At 42.6% G+C, this 17,241-nt stretch overlaps 2 protein-coding genes across 5 annotated transcripts in view; one reads left to right on the forward strand and one right to left on the reverse strand.

The window, feature by feature from the left end:
- aadac (arylacetamide deacetylase) overlaps window positions 1–2,148 on the reverse strand; it is a 33,233-nt gene extending 31,085 nt beyond the window's left edge. Inside the window, exons 1-2 of one of the 4 annotated variants that reach the window (XM_028572046.1) lie at window positions 2,071–2,148; window positions 939–1,089 (exon numbers count right to left, since the gene is read on the reverse strand). The gene's annotated coding sequence lies outside the window, so the exon portion shown is untranslated. The other 3 variants (XM_028572037.1, XM_028572055.1, XM_028572028.1) reach the window with 3 other exon arrangements.
- Window positions 859–16,633, forward strand: igsf10 (immunoglobulin superfamily, member 10). The gene is made up of 9 exons (XM_028572014.1): window positions 859–1,111; window positions 2,907–3,036; window positions 4,908–5,298; window positions 7,058–7,825; window positions 7,966–9,855; window positions 9,968–11,587; window positions 12,006–12,909; window positions 13,754–14,120; window positions 14,201–16,633. Exons 1-9 carry the CDS (start codon window positions 909–911, stop codon window positions 15,731–15,733), a joined length of 7,806 nt encoding a protein of 2,601 aa, XP_028427815.1. The 5' UTR covers window positions 859–908; the 3' UTR covers window positions 15,734–16,633.
- Window positions 16,634–17,241: the final 608 nt, after the last annotated feature.

Below are 17,241 nucleotides of genomic sequence, written 5' to 3' on the forward strand. Positions count from 1 at the left end.
GAGAGAGTCAAGATTAAGCTTAAATTAATTCACAATCTATTGCTAATAAATCACATTAAGCATTTAGATTATTCGTCTAGGAGGTATAGGTGCTTCTGTGAAAAACTTAACATAAATCAAATATTATTGTCTTGGCAGACAAGTTTTAGATGGAGTGTTATGGAGCGTGGTATCTGCAGCAGACCACTTTCCTGAGTATTTCATGGTTGCAGTAACTCTAGGATTACATTACAGCAGATTACAGGGGGGCGGAGGAGACCAAAGTGTGCGCTCACTGCAGGCGCTCATACAGAAATGACTCCCGTCCCTCTGCGTCTCAGACACAGTGGACTCGTCTGAGGAATCAAACTGGAGAACTACTGAAACTGTATGTGGACCTTCTACTACTTTTCATTGGGGTTTTTACATTCAGTTTTCTACAGCTGTTCAAGTGCGTTGAAGAAAACCGCAGGTAATTTAGATTGTTTTTAAATATTTGTTCCCTGCCTTATCAATATAATACATTATATGCATAGTATAACAATTGTATATAGACATAACATGTAGTATCTTTGCATAAGATTTTGCATGTGACGTTTTCTCAGTTTGAATTGATTACCATCCTCGCGTTTGCCCTATCAAAATATGTCCTTAATGCCTATAAAAGTTGAGTGACGTGATGCAAATTTACAGGGGAAAACGTTGTACTAATCTAGCCTTTACCCGCGTCGGTTAATGGAATTTGCAGATGAATTAGCGCTCTATGTAGTTTGATGTTTCACATACCCATCTATCTGCCAATCCATCATATATTTAGCTATATATCACATGATTGGAGTAACGCTTCTACACGCCGTGCTTCCCTCTCCAGGTGGGTTTCATTAATGGTCCAGTAGCCTACAACGTCTAGCCCTCCTTGCCCGTGCACAATGAGTGTGTGTGGCTGCAGCGCCTCATACCTGTGGAGATGGCTGCTGAAGGCTCTGTTGTTCTTGGCTGCTGTGCTGCCGTCGAGCGGTGACTGCCCCAAATCATGCGCCTGCAACGTCCCCACTGAACTGCACTGTACCTTCAGATACTTGACCGCAATACCTGACCACATCCAGCCAGCTGTGGAAAGAATTAACCTCGGGTGAGCCTTCCCTTTTTTTTTTCCAGCTCAGATGATTGGAGAACTTGCAGATACTCTTGGGGAAGACTTTTTTTTATTATTGATTGACTTAGCTAGCTAAACCACAGACTGTCAACTGCAAAATGTTTATAAGCAGGAATAACATTACAAAAAACTAATGTTAGCTACTGGCTTTTCAGAGTTTAGCTAAACTAACAAAGCCATTTACCATCACTGGTAGCTAATAAAAGGAAGTAACTGTCAAAAAATACAGAAGTGTAATGTTTCGTCTATTGACCAACTAACGTTAGCATAACTTTAACCTACCTCAAATTTAAGAGAGGTTAACAAGCCAACATTAACTCAAAATCTGTGAAGGTTAGCTAAGGTCAGCTTTAGCAAGTTAGTTAACTAACGTTAGCTAACCTATTCAATTTTTAGCTATATTGCAAATTTTACAACAACAATAGCTACCAGCTAGCTCCTCGCGACTGGATTCTCAGCTCCGCGAAACTGCCACAGCTAGCTAGCCTTTCTGGTCGGTTTCCCCTCGCCAATGAAGAGCCAAAGTCCCGACCTGTCCTGTAGACACTAGCTAGTTTCTGTGCTATTACTAGCCTCCCAGAAATATGAAACATGGTACTCCAGGTAAACAGGTTATTAAATTGCTGTAGCCTACCTGATGGTGATAACGGATAGTGCCATTAAGTTTGTAACAGATTCTAAAAGCTTTTGTCTTCACCTTTTCCAAGATATTGTACACAGGTTTGTTACACCTCCCACAGGTGTTTTCACTTGATTCCCCTGATTAGATCCCTTAGATCCTTTTCACACAGATTGACTTGTCACGGCAAGAAATTCCAACCTTCATCGCTGTGTGGGCATGTTTGTGCCCGATTCCCGTCTATTGTTACCTGTCAGGGAGGGAAAACCTAGACCATAAGAAGTAGAGTTGGGGTTTCTGTCACAAGTTTACCTACTTCCAATGTGCATGGAGAAGGTCACAACTCAGCAACACTTGTAGTATGACACCTTTTGGCTTGTGGCCTTCATCAGTGCCACCCTCAGGCCACAAGCCGAAATGCGTTGGTCTTACAATAAAGTTGTATAAGTGTTGCTGAGGTTTTGACCTCTTAAAACTTAGACCTTTACCATTTTTATATCTACACTATTTCTACTGTGGTGACCTCGCATAATTCCCAATGTAACCCTGCCCAAGTTAAACTTGAGGAGAGGTCTAATAAGCCAGTTCAACTCAAAACATCTGTGTGGGAGTGCAGGACCTTTAACTGAACCTCCATACTTCAAAACAAATCCTTTTGGAAAATACTAAATGTTTAGTGTGTGTGTGTGTGTGTGTGTGTGTGTGTGTGTGTGTGTGTGTATATATATATATATATATATATATATATATATATATATATATATATATATATATATATATATATATATATACTAATCCTTTGGCACAAAAATAACTAAATAAGTTAATATCTTCTGGGTTTTTTTTCTGAGTGTGAAAGGAAGCAATGATTAAAGTAACACATTTCTTAGCTAGAACAGTAAATATAAATATAGTATTATATAAGTATAAAGCCCAGCACTGATACCCAATATGTCAATATTAAAGGTAACATCATCAATGTACCAGCATAGCTCTCTGTTCTTCAACCTGAGCAGAGATCTAATCTGGAAGAGTAATTGAAAACACTTGTGCAGTGCTTGTAAATGACACTGTTCCTTAAGTTCCATAAAATAGTATGTGGTACATTTGAGCCAATAAGCTGAAGTCTGTTTTTTGTTTCTCTGCTTTTAGGTACAACAGTATAACTGTCTTGAGAGAAAATGATCTTTCAGGACTTGAGAACTTAGAGTTGTTGATGCTGCATAGCAACACTATCCACAGTATTGACGCCCGAGCCTTCCAAGACCTCAGGTCTTTACAGGTAAAATCATAATTTTGTCAGTCTCTTGTGAACAGATTACAGGTCATCTCTTAAACTCTAATATTGGAAAACAAGTTCACTGTGCACTTTTCAACACAGTAATACAGCAGAAACCTTATTTATTGCTACATATCAATATTAATCCAGCTTGTATGTGCTGGTTGACAAGTAGCTAACGTTAATGCTAGCTAGTGCTTGGTGGATAACATTATAGGGTTACAACATCGTTCAACACGCTCATAAAGTTATTAGTAGTATGATTGTTTTGACCATGGATAAAAGCAGCACTGCACTAACCCACAAATAAGTTCACTAGTAACATTAACGTTAGCTGTATAGATAGACGATTAATCTAATGCTAATTTAGCCAGCTAGCACACTGCAGTCTGCCTGCCTCACTCCCCCGGCACAAAGAGACTTCATTCGGGATGATAGCTGACAACACAGCCGGGACATGTAGCAATAGCCCCAGTCGGTGCCGGGTGCTTACGACGCTAAGGGCAGTTTAATGAAGCGTCAGGAAACGGAGAATATCAGACCCAGGCATCATAGTCACAACATCGGCCAGCCATAATGTTAGCTAGCTACTTCTCTGTAAACGCTACCGGTGTTTGTACCGAAAATCTCTTCCCTGCCAAATTTCTCCCCCCTTCGCGTTTAGCTGTCTTTACAGTTAGCTAGCTAAATTAACCCGACAAAAGGTGGGTTAAGCACCAAAACGAATATTTAAAGGAATACACCACCGTTTGTTGAAATAGGGCGTATCACGGTATCCCCTAGCTGTAGATAGGTGGGCCAACGCATTTTTTGTGCATGCGTTGTTTTAGTCCGGTGCAACACCGCCAGCGCCGCCGCTAGTTAGCTTAGCATAGTGAATGGAATCCTATGTTGCCGGTTAGCATGTTGTGAGTAAAAGTGAGCCAACAAAAAAACAACCTAATTACTTGCACTGATAAACGATAAGCGCTATTTCAACAAACGGTGGCGTATTCCTTTAAGATTACATAAAAGTGAAGGGGGAGATCGGGCAGTTGGGAGATGTTCTCCTGCTGCTGACAACGGCAATCGAACATCCTAGCCGACCTGGAGATTCCCCCTGCAATCCCCACCCACACCCGTCTCTTAGCCTCGTTGAGTAGCTAGCTAGCGTTACAACAAACCCCGTCCGCCCAGTAAAATCCAAAAGGTGACATTGGCATGTGAAATATACTGTAATAGTGTGGTTTTAGCTGCTGGCTAATCATTAGTCAGCAGCTAAAACCTGCTAACGTTAGCTGCTAATGTTAGCTTGCTGGCTCACTAGCTAACTGGTCAGCTAGCTACCAATACAGATTTAATCAAGAAAAACTTAATTATGTTGGGGAAACTGCAGCTATTTTATTATCATGACATGAATAAACATTACTAAACGTAACTTGAATAAACTTCAATGGGTAAACTCGTCCGTGAATAGATGCATTCTAATCGATGATAGTGTTTAGCAATAAAAACTCCTATAATATCACGCAACTTCCCAACGTCATCAAACGTCTGTGTTTACAATCCATTGTTTTGGTTCAGAGACACCTAGCGGCAGAAAGTTACATATTGTACGTTTAAGAGCTCATTCCTAACAAAAATTGAACCACTTCACAAGGAGAGCATTATTATGGGGCTTTCATAGTGGATTGCATTATATTCCACTTTAATTTATTTTGTATAAAGGATACTCTCCAATAACTGATTGCTTGCACTTTTCCAGACTAAATAATTATTCTGCTGTCTTGACTTCATTTCATGGTATCCCTCAATAATGTGCTGTTGTGTGTTAATACTCTTTAATCAACATTCTTTTGACAAACATCTCCAACTTCTCGATCATCTTGTCACAGGTCTTGAAGATGTCCTTTAATAAAGTAAAGGAAATCAAAAAAGAGACGTTCAAGGGCATGGACAGTCTGCTGAGACTCCACATGGACCACAACCACATTGAGTTCATCAGCCCAGAGGCTTTCTATGGCCTAACCAAACTACAGTTGGTCCAACTGGAGGGTAACCACCTCCAGCAGCTCCACCCAGACACATTCATCACACTGAGACACAGCCAGGTGTTCAAGCTGTCCTCAGTAAGAAACATCCACCTGTCAGACAACCTCCTCACCACGCTGCCTGAAAATATCTTCTCAGGCTGCAGCCAGCTAGAGAACCTCTTCCTTCATGGCAACCCATGGACATGTGATTGTCGTATGACGTGGTTCTCAGTGTGGGCACAGAGGAACACAGGTGAGGAGTGTGTGTTTGCTTTGGAATAGTCTGAAAGCAATCAGACAGATTTACATGCTTGTCTACAAGTAATGAGGGATTCTTTCTTAAGGCATTGATTTCTTTCTAAACACAGTATACATGTTAGAAAATACTTCTTGAAAACGTGAAAAGTCTGTAAACTGTGTAGTACTGAATTGTGGAGTTAGACCGTTAAACAGTTTTTTGCCATGTCTGTGTCCAGGATCTTTTAGGCGGCCAGAAATCATGGCTAGTTTGGCAGACCTCTGCCAAAAGCCAATAGTCCAGTTATATATGATATACACGTCTGCAATCGCAACCACTATACTGTATATGTCTGGATACATTTCCCAAACTATTATGTTACGACCACTATTAAATATAGTGCATAATGCACAATTGGAGGGTGATGCTGTGTAAGCTGATGCTATCAATAAAACGCGATAATCAATCACTCTAACTGAAACTCACCATCTAAACATTGCCGCTGAGTGTCTGTCTGTGACAAACTGGATAACAGTTTGCCTATTTATTTAGCCCCCTTTCCAAAAAGCTAGCATTAACACGGTTGGTGCCAATGGGATCCTTAGGTCATCTAGTTTAATATGATACTGATACCTTTACTCTAGCATTCTAGATTTCTTAATTCAAATTTGGCTGGGTGGTTCCTGCAAATTCACAAAATGCAAAATGTTGCTAACTACTAGGTTATTCTACTTTAGACTTTTAAATAGAGATGCACCCATTACAACTTTCTAGGCCGATTCAGATTTTCATTGAGTTAGGCCAGCCAATACCAATATTAGACACTTTACAGCACACATCTATCTTTTCTTTAATAGAACATTTTGCACAGAACATAGAAATTTTTTTTAACAGATAATGGATCACTATAAAATAGAACTATATAAATTACTCTTGGTGTGGGAAATTCACACACATCCAAAGTGCAATGTTAGAACATTTTCACATCCAATATCCTAAAAAAAAAATGTGATTGTGGTTTTTGGTGTCGTCCCTCCACGCCCTACTTTTTCCTTGCAGGTGTTGCATATTGCAAACTTGTTATCTTCTGCACACACGCTGAAGAATTTCCAAACAGCTGACATGTTGCAGGTTAATTCACGAGGTTCCCTACATGTGCGAGAATAGCGCGGACACGCCGGAAAAGTTAAGAGAAAGTAAAAAGAGACTGTGCTGTCGCGTCCGTGTGTGCGTGTGTCCTTGAGAACTGTAACTCGTATAACTTATGTTGTCAGTTAATTGTAGCATTGACCGGCATGAAATCGGCATATGTCAGACTGGCCTGCCGGTCGCCGGTCATGGCCGAGCACATGAAAACTGGCCAATTCCGGTCACCGGCCGGTGCATCTCTACTTTTAAAATGTTTTTTTTATTTTTTTATTAATACTGCATGGAATCGTAACCAAAGCGAGAAAGGCTTATCCAAAGGAAACGTATAAATCTTTGCAGAGACATCACTGGAGGCAGAGATCATTTCTTCTTCTAGGGCTACAGAAAACACTAAAGACACGGAGGAACAAAAGTTATACCATTCATTCATGACTTGGCTAATGTAAAAGTCAACTCATAAATTACAATGCTGTATGATGATGATCTTTTCTGGGTCATAAATTTTACTGATCAGTTTTGGTTTGGCTGGCCCATAATGTGGAAATTGTAAATGTTTTTTTTTTTTTTTTTTTTTTGACACGCAACCAACTGAACAGTATTACACACTTGATTTAAATGTTTCCAGGTGTGCTGAAATGCAAGCGAGACAGGACATATCCAAGAGGCCAGCTGTGTCCTGTTTGTGAAAATCCTGCCCCTTACCACAACAGACCTCTATCCTTTCTCCCCGGTGTTGCCTTCACTTGTACCAAACCCTGGATCCAACCCCATCTAAAGCAGAAAAACATCAGCCTGAATGAGGGGGACTTTACTCCAGTTTCCCCCAAGGACTTCGTTGCCCCATTAGGCTCCATACAAATGAAGCTGACAGACCAGTTTCACAATGATGCCAGTCTGTCCTGCACTGTCCAGAGGCCCTCTGCTTTTGAGAACTTGACGCAAACCTTGGAGGAGGAGGAGGGAAAGAACGTCACTCTGCTTACAGCTGGCATCACTGCATATTTGGTGTGTAACATTGACTATGAACACATACAGCAGCTTTGGCAAATCCTGGCTACCTACAGTGACTCTCCCTTGACAATGGAGAGGGGCGTAATGCTGGCCAGAAGCCCAGAAATGGTATACAGGTATAGTCAGATGAAAACAAAAGAGGCAGAGGAAGGAATTCACACAAACATTGAGGCTGAGATTAAAGCCTCCCCTGCATGGTTGCTGCAGGGAGAGGTGAGCTTCCAGCTTGACCGCACTACTACCACTTTCTCTACTCTGCACATTAAGTACCAGTCTGTGGTCAACCTACGTGTGGAAAACACATCCCCTAAAAAGGACCATTATTCCTGGACCATGATCAAGCGAGATAATCAAACCAAGACTGAGCACACTGTACTTACAGGTGGGAGTTACGGATCGATGCTTAATTGCTGATTTTACCTTTACTTCAGTCTACATGAAATAAATAATCTCTTAACTGATGCATAAGAATCCACTGATAATAATAACTGTAATAAACTATGTATTTTATTTGTAACATAGGTGGTGTGGTGCAGTTGAGCTGTCAAATCCGGGGTGAGCCAAAGCCCTTGTTGGAGTGGATTTTACCAGATGGAAGTAAGGTCAGAGCTCCTTACTCCAGTGAGGACAGGAGGATCATCATTTCTGCTGATGGGAAGCTCACTCTGCGGGGCGCAGATGCTTCAGACACTGGCCTCTACCGGTGCATCACCACAAACTACCTGGATGCAGATATCCTTGTCTTTCGAGTGACCGTTCTGTCCCCCGATGTGGAAGAAGCAGAGGTCAATGGCGTCCAACTCTCAATGCCACTGGGTGAAAAACTGGTTCTTGACTGTAGTTCCTCAGGGAGTCCTGAGGCCTTGGCACAGTGGGTACTCCCTGACCACTCAGTACTGGACAAGTCTCATGGGAACAGGAAAGTGTATGAGAATGGAACCTTGCTGATTCAGGGTCTCACAGCGAGGAACAGAGGATTTTATAGGTGTTTGGTTTCTAATCACCTGGGAGTTGATCTGCTTGTGTCTCAGGTGACAGTGACTGGAGAAAGGTCTGAAAAGGTGACAGTTTTGGACAGTGAGGGATCAGGGGTCAAAACGGAGGACAAGGTTGACCTGAGCTTGACTGAAAACACAGTCGCACTCAATGAGATCCCCTCTTCCAGTCCCTCTGACAGAACTAGTCAGGAATCCAGGACCATCACCTCAGATCGACCTTACCCCAGACTCAGGTCACAGGCTGGAGGAGGTAGACTGGGACAGAGAAGGAGGGGGACAGTCGGCAACAGACGCATCTGGAGTAATAGGGTGTTTGATAAAGCTTCCAGGAAAGTGGACCCACAGAAATTTGCTGAACTAATGAAAAAGGCTCAAGATGGATCAAGAATGAAGACTGGCACAGAGAAAGAGGGGGTAAAATATGAAGACTCAAACCCTGGTCTTTCTGGTGATGGGGAAATTGGCTCTGGTGAGGATCATAAAGAAGATCATATCATCACTGTGCTAAAGATAGTTAAACCAACTACAGATAATCCACAGAAAGGTAGAGTATTTGGACAAGAGAACAGGCAGCCTGAAACGTTTACAACCACACAGACCAGTCAGGATAGTAATTTAGCAACAATGGGGGCACATCAAACAGTTGGCATGGAATCCACAGTAAGCAATCACATTGATGTAAGTCAAGTGTCTGAAAATAAAAACACACCAACAACAGAGTCATATATGCAGTCAGATTCTACACCGATGGAGTTCACATTCACACACCATCCAACAGGAAGGAGTAAAAGTCAAAGTGATGCAGTTACACCATATAACACAGTATCACACAACGCAGGCCTCTTTAGTTTTGATGAGACCACTGAACTTTATGCTCTGGAAAGAGTTTCCAAGCCAGGCTTAAGCAAGCTCCCAGTCACTCTCCAACTTACTGTGACAGACACTTCAGAAGAAACTCAGCTCCAGTTCTCAGGAGAACAACCTGCAGAGTTCGAGACGTCCACTGGGGCGGCTCTATCGTTTACCACAGACCCTCATGTCACTCCAATGAGGGATGGCCCAGGCCCAGTGGAGCTAGTCATTCACACATCCACAGACCCAGAAAGCCAGACGACATTCACAGCCGTCGCCGCCACAGAGAGACAGCAAGATGAGATAACCTTCCACACGACCCAGACAATCAAATCCCCACACCTGCCTGCAGGATCCACTATCATCTCCCGGCAGCAGATCGAAATCATCCCACACAAGAACAGCAGAGGAGAGGGCCGCAGGAGGACCTTCCAAGGCCGCAGGAGGATAATTAAACCCAACAAGATCACCAACATACAGTCCTTGATCAATAAACTTAAACAGCCTTCATCAAAGAAGGAAGGGAATGTCACAGCACCTTATAGAATTGAACTGACCACAGGTAAGCAGCCTTGTTTTGTAAGCAAATAGAGCCAAGTTTTTCTTCATTGTTTACTGTGGGCCTCTTTACCTGATATTTTGTATATGTTTCCTTTTCCTTTTTTTTTCCTCAGACTGTGATGAAGACAAAAAGAAGACCGCAACCACTGATCTGCAGGTGGTCACACCAACAGCTTCCTCCAGTTCATCTTTACACAGAACAGAGCGACCTGCCTCTACACAAAAAACTGCAGCTTCTACCACAGACTATTACATTACTTCAAATGCCCCTTTCACCCATACAGAGTCTAGGCCAGATGTTTCCAGTGGTTACATGACCTCTGCTGATGCCCCTGAGTTTGACCCTACAATGGATCCATTTTTGACCACAAATAAAGAATTGTCAATCTCCACCACTATCACTACTACAACCGTCTCTAAGATTATCCGTGGAAGAATTCCATGGAATAAGCTGTTTGGAAGCAAGGAGAGGGGAAATATTCTGAGCAGGCTAAGGAAGCCATCCATCACCCCAAAAACCTCAACTACAGCTGAAACTACAACAGTGACCCCAACCACAACCCCTGCTGCTCTGTCCACCACCGCAAAGTCCCTTCCTGAACCTGAGACCCTGTCCCCGTCCAGACACACAGGAAGCAAAGAGGGCTCATTAGATGATGACTATGGAGACTTGTCCTCTGCAGATTTTGAGTTCACAACAGTGCGACCCAGCTTTCACTATCTAACTTCTACCAGTCCATCATATTACTCCAAGTCTGCCACCACTGCTGAAACACCACCAGAATCACATACTCTGCCTTCCCCACCTACTGTCAAACCTCCTTCAATTGAAAATCCTGATGAAGCCTTATTATCTGGGTCTGGGGGACTAGCTGATAACTGGTTAATAATCAGACAGAGGCCTGGTGGGAAAAGAGGACCGCAAGGGCGGAGAAGAAGGCCGTTAAGGGGCAGGAGACCCTTCAAGAAACCTGCAATCACTAAGTTTCACCCTACAACTGAGGCTTTAACTACAACTATGGGAACTACAATGGAGGCAACCACACTACCACAACGGACTGTTTCACTTTATAAGCCCCTTTACACACCATCTAGGAAAGAGGACAGAACTCCAGTAGTTGTTGCCACTGCCCAAACATCAAAAGAGGAGACTGACTTATATGAGGAATTTGGCTGGAGCACATCCAGCAGTTTAAAAGCCTATACTACAACCAAGGCACCTTTGATCCCTTCAACCACATTTACCCCCACCACCACATTTATGCCAATTACCACAAAAGTGCCTGACACAACAGCGCAACCCAAAGTCCACAGCAACATCAGACCACCAACACAGAGGAACACCGGTCACGCCACTCGTAGGCCACCAATGAGGAGACGCAGACCTACTGTGCAGAGCAGTGGTGCCAGAGACAGTGCAGATAAAGGCCTTGATACGGAGACCGTTCTTACAGCTAAGCAGGGATACACTAACACCCCTGCCCCATACAACAACATAGGCAAACACAATGCCATCTCAAGTGTTTATAATCATCTCTCTGGCAACGATGCTACACGTGCCAGTATTGCTGGCTTTGAGCCCACTACAAAAGTCATGACGAACAAACCAAAGATAGTTGGGGGCAATGCAGCCAGCTTCACCGTGTTATCTAACTCCGATGCTTTCCTGCCATGTGAGGCTGTTGGAAACCCTCAGCCAGCTATAACCTGGAAACGATTCTCCTCAACTACAGGTAAAGAAAATATTTTATCAATTGTTATCATTTAGAATAACAACAGAAAGGGTTCAGGTGTCGAGTAAACATCTTTTAAAAGCCATGTGAAAACTGCTTCTTTATATTCAGGTGCAGCTATAAGCAATATGTAGGAATGGTAATGCTAAGTGTAAATTAAATTCAGTGAGGCAACTGTAATGTTTTTCATATTTCAAAGAGCAGGGAGCATAATGTTGGTTCTTTTTATTTGACAAAAGGGTTTGGAAATACTGTATGTTGTGACATTGTATTAGGGCAATTTTGTATCATCCATGTCTGTTTTATTATTAACTCATGATGTGTATGAATCAGAATTTTGAATCTGTACTTGTCTTAGTAATGTCATAAATGTTGTTTTAGGATGTTTTTAAGTTGAATGTTTCTTTCTCTCCTTCAGGAAGCACCGTTACTGTTAAGGGGAGGATGGGCAAGTTTGAGGTGTTGAGCAATGGAACGCTGTCGATCCAGAATGCCAACATTAAGGACCGTGGCCAGTACATCTGTCTAGCTGAGAATGATCACGGATCAGATAAACTTCTTGTCACCCTCTCTGTGGTGGCCTACCCCTCACGCATCATGGAGGCAAAAATGCGGGAGATAAAGTCTCATGCAGGAAACACTGTGGAGATGAAATGTAAAGCAGAGGGTCGGCCCACACCCATGATATCCTGGATCCTGGCCAACCGAACCCAGGTCAGGGGTCAAAACACAGAGAAGGGAAGGGTATCAGTATCTGCTGAGGGGACTCTGGTAATTGAGCAGGTTTCTGTTTATGACAGAGGTCATTACAAATGCATCGCCAGCAATCCCGCTGGAGCTGATACTGCTACAGTCCGACTGCAGGTGGTGGCAGCTCCCCCAGGTATCGTGGAGGAGAAACGGCAACAGGTGAAAGCGGGTGTAAGCCGAGACATGTGGCTACCCTGCACTGGCCAGGGCAGCCCTCAGCCTAGTATTCACTGGGTCCTCCATGATGGGTCAATGGTACAACCTTACAGACCTGCCAGAGACTCAAGGATATTGGTGTATTGGAATGGAACCCTTCACATTAAGGATATAACTCCAGCAGACAGCGGCAAATATGAATGTATTGCTACCAGTTCTACTGGCTCAGAGAGAAGGGTGGTGACTCTAACAGTAGAGAGGCAAGAGTCTGCACCTCAAATAGTGGAGACATCCCACCGCATGACAGTGTTGTTCTTTGGGGACCAGCTGAGACTAAACTGTTCAGCTACAGGAGACCCTAAACCCAGGATCATCTGGCGGCTGCCCTCTAAAGCTGTGGTGGACCAGTGGCACAGGTAAAAATCCCTTGATCAGTGGTAGTAATGCACAGAAGAATAGATAGAAGCATTTACAGCAAACTTGTGAGTAAAAGCTAAAACGAACATTACTAACATTTTGGACAAAACAGACTCAACATTTCTTAACAGTTTTAAGGCCATGCAGAACTTCCAAAAATAAGCTTTGTTGTTTTCAGGGGGTCATACTTCTGCACTTCAGGATTTAGTAATAAGTATGTTTGGTCATTTTTAGTTTCCTGCATTGACCATCAAGTCAGTGTTTTGATGTGATGGTTACTCAGTGGAAGCTTTGCCAACTTGCTACATCAGCTTCAGAACCATCTCCATAAATACTGCACATTCTCAGCTGACACTGGAAATATTTACAAAATGACAACAATGCCTACTACAATGTAGTGTTTTTTGATCCATTGCCAAAGCCTTGGCTCAGTTTACTGGTCAGTTCATAACATCTTTAGTCTCTTTAACCTCCCTAGTGAGTTTATGTACATGTTTTGGTTTAAGTATTCAGTAATTAAGTTTTCCGCTGTTCGTGTTCATTTTTATTCAACTATTTGAAGACTTTCTTTGCAACCACACTGTTCTCATTTGAGTTTTTTTTTTATGTGGTTTCCCAGTGGATTCTATTTTAATGTAGTAATATAAAAATGATTTGTTATTATGGACATGACTGTGATGTGTAAAAAATAAGACGTTTTGTAGAACTGTGAAGAATTTAATTGTACGCAATGAAACGGAAAGATCCCACTGTATGAACTCAGCTCACTTATATTTGATCAGGCTTTATTCTTTCCTCTCCAATTACTAAGTCTATCTTATTTCTGTCATGTATTTCTTTCAGGATGGGCAGCAGAATTCAGGTTCTGGATAACGGTACTCTTATTGTTAGCACTGTGAGTGATAAAGATGCAGGAGACTATCTCTGTGTGGCACGAAACAAAATTGGTGATGATCTCCAACTCATGAAGGTCAGTGTGTCAATGAAGCCAGCCAAGATAGAGCCGAAGCTCTATGGGAAGAAGCAGGTACCCTACGGTAATGACTTTAAGGTTGACTGTAAAGCGTCAGGAGCACCAAAGCCAGAGATCTCCTGGGGTCTACCAGACGGTAGAGTTGTCAACAGCGCTTTTCAGTCTGATGCCAGCAGTGGAGGAGGACGAGCACGACGCTATACACTTTTTGACAATGGAACTCTCTACTTAAACCAGGTATGCAATGGCATGTCATTCTCCACAATGGCACATAATATTTTCAAAAGAATTTACATCACTGTGTTGTGCTTCTCCAGGTTGGAATGTCCGAGGAAGGGGACTACACCTGCTTTGCTGAGAACCAGGTGGGCAAGGATGAGATGCATTTACATATCACCGTGGTGACCGCTGCCCCCAGGATACGTCCAACCAGCCAGACATATGCCAGGGTGAAGCCTGGAGGGAACGTCCGCTTTGACTGTGAAGCACTTGGGGAGCCCAAACCCAAGATCCTGTGGTTGCTGCCCACCAACGATGTCATTGCAGCATCTAATGAACGCTACCTAATGCATGTCAATGGCTCCCTGGATATCAGGGATGTGAAGCTTATCAATGCTGGGGAGTATGTTTGCATGGCTCGAAACCCTGCTGGAGAAAATAGAAAAGTCTACAAGCTTGATATAGAAGGGAATCCACCAGTGATCAATGGTTACCGGCAGAACAGGACTGTAATCAAAGATGTAGCTGCTAAATACTCCAGGAAATTAATAGACTGTAAAGCTGAGGGCAATCCCAAGCCTAGCATCACTTGGATTATGCCGGATAACATCTTTCTGACAGCACCATACTTTGGCAGCAGGATTAATGTCTACCACAATGGGACATTAGAGATTCGTAACGTGCGGCCAACTGATACAGCCGAGTTCATCTGCATGGCAAGGAATGATGGAGGAGAAGCAGTAATGGTGGTGCAGCTCGAGGTGAGCAGTATACTACGAAGGCCAATCTTCAAGAACCCCTATAACGAACGTATTGTGTCTCGGATGGGGAAAACCACAGTTCTGAACTGCTCTGCTGATGGATACCCAATGCCAGAGATCACTTGGACTTTGCCTAACGGAACACGGTTTACTGGTGACCACCACCTAGTTAAGAATGGGACTTTAGTCATCTACAACCCTCGCAATGAAGATGCTGGGAAGTACCGCTGTGGTGCCAAGAATTTAATGGGCTACATAGAGAAGCTAATCATTTTTGATGTCGGGCAGAAGCCTTACATCCTGACAAGGCCTAGGGGCATCATACGCAGTGTGTCTGGAGAACCTCTCTTCCTTCATTGTCTATCTGATGGAAGTCCCACCCCCAGAATCTACTGGACCATTCCTGGTGGCCACACTCTTACTCGGCCTCAAGTCCTCGGGCGCTACCAGTTGCTAGAGAATGGTACTTTGGTTGTTCAGGATACAACTCTCCACGACCGAGGGAACTACATCTGCAGGGCTCGGAGCGATGCCGGGGAGGCTGTGCTAGCTGTCCCTGTTATTATCATCGCCTACCCTCCACGGATCACAACAGGGCCACCCCCCAGTGTGAGGGCAGTGACCGGGACACCTATCCAGCTCAACTGCGCTGCCATTGGGATCCCCAAGCCAGAGATCACCTGGGAGTTGCCCGATCGTTCAGTTCTGTCAGCGGCGGAACAGGGCCGACCTATGGGTAGCGAACTGCTCCACCCTCAGGGCACACTCATCATTCAGCGGCCCAAAGCCTCTGACTCTGGCACATACAAGTGCCTGGCCAAGAACCACCTGGGTACAGACTCAAAGCTCGCATATGTACATATATTGTGAGAAAGAGACAAGACTGGGGGAGGACGGTGGCATATGCGAATGTAAATATTACCAGACACTCAGTCACTAGTGTCTAGGAGGTACAGTGCATGTTTTCTCACATGTGGATTTGTTAGGGTTACAGCTTGTGGAATAATTATTAGTGGAAAAAAAAACAAGTGACAAATGTGAATTAAAAAAATAAACAGAGTACAAGAAGATAAAGGAAACAGACATTTTATAGGAGAAAAACATGTTTTCTTTAACTAGAAAACAGCTTGGGGCTAGAAAGTTGTTATTGTAACTTTGGAACTGGGGGTCTGGAAATTCATAGGTTTTCATTTGAGGTGGTTCTCATGGGAGAAAAAGGGCCAGTGCATAGAGTCAAACTTAAAGGGATTTCTCTGACCAGGCGTAGGTATATTATTACAGCACATACAGAGAGGAAGAAAAAAATGGTGTAACAGATTGAAAGAAATAAAAAAAAAAAAGGCTCCCAAGAGGCTTTTGATTCCCTTCAGACATTGGCAAGAAGTTGCTACTGTCATGAAACCGTGCCTTGTTGTTTAACAGCAAATGAAAAAGACAACAGGAAAAGTGTATATAGTCAAATATCTTTTCAAGAGCAATTTATCGAATCACACAGTGGAAGAAAATAGATTTGTTCAAAAAAATATGTACGGCTTGTTTTACACTGGATGCATATCTGCATAGACAGTACAGCTTTTATCAGATCTGATTTCTTTATTATAATTTTTATATTTTGATGACAGTTTAAAGCAGATTACTTTGTCTATTCGTATTCAAAACAATACAAAACACACTATCAATCTATTGTGTTGTACACAAGAATTTACAGTAATGTTATACATTATGCTTATCTGTAATAATACAGTATATCTATTTGTAGTATCTACTTTATCAAAGTATAGGAGACAAAATGAAATTAAAAATATAACATGGTTCATGTCTTTTTAATGTTTTTATTGTACTATAAGATACAACAAAATCCTTTGCCAAATAAATGAAACCTCATTGTTGAATGTACACAGAACTAGTACTAGTAGGCTTTTATGATACTGTTGTAATGAAAGTCATTAGCATTATCTAGTTGTACCTCACCCTGCAGGAGGAGGTTATGGCTCTGGCTGCAGTAGAAACCTTCCAGACATGCATAGTTCTACCTCTCCAGCTGTAAAAATAGTTCTTTATCCAGCTCTTCAATGTGCAGGACCCACAGGGGAGCCTTTGATTTTTGTTTGGGATTGAGTGCTGATTTCACTGCACTCCTGCAAATTAAACCGAGAGATTAGGGAGAATGTTGAGACAGAAAGGGGGAACAGAGACATATATTTTTAAAATATCAATCAGTATGTAATTAATTTGATGAAATATTCCTGTTTCCAAAGTTATAGTTTACTGTAAGAAAAGAAAGAAATACATTACATGCAACACAAAAACTTAAAATAATAATGGTGAATAATGTCCTTGAGATACGGTATGAGTGACTATGGTGGTCTACTATAGAA

This window comes from Perca flavescens, chromosome 3 (genome assembly GCF_004354835.1).
Source record: "Perca flavescens isolate YP-PL-M2 chromosome 3, PFLA_1.0, whole genome shotgun sequence".
NCBI lineage: Eukaryota > Metazoa > Chordata > Actinopteri > Perciformes > Percidae > Perca > Perca flavescens.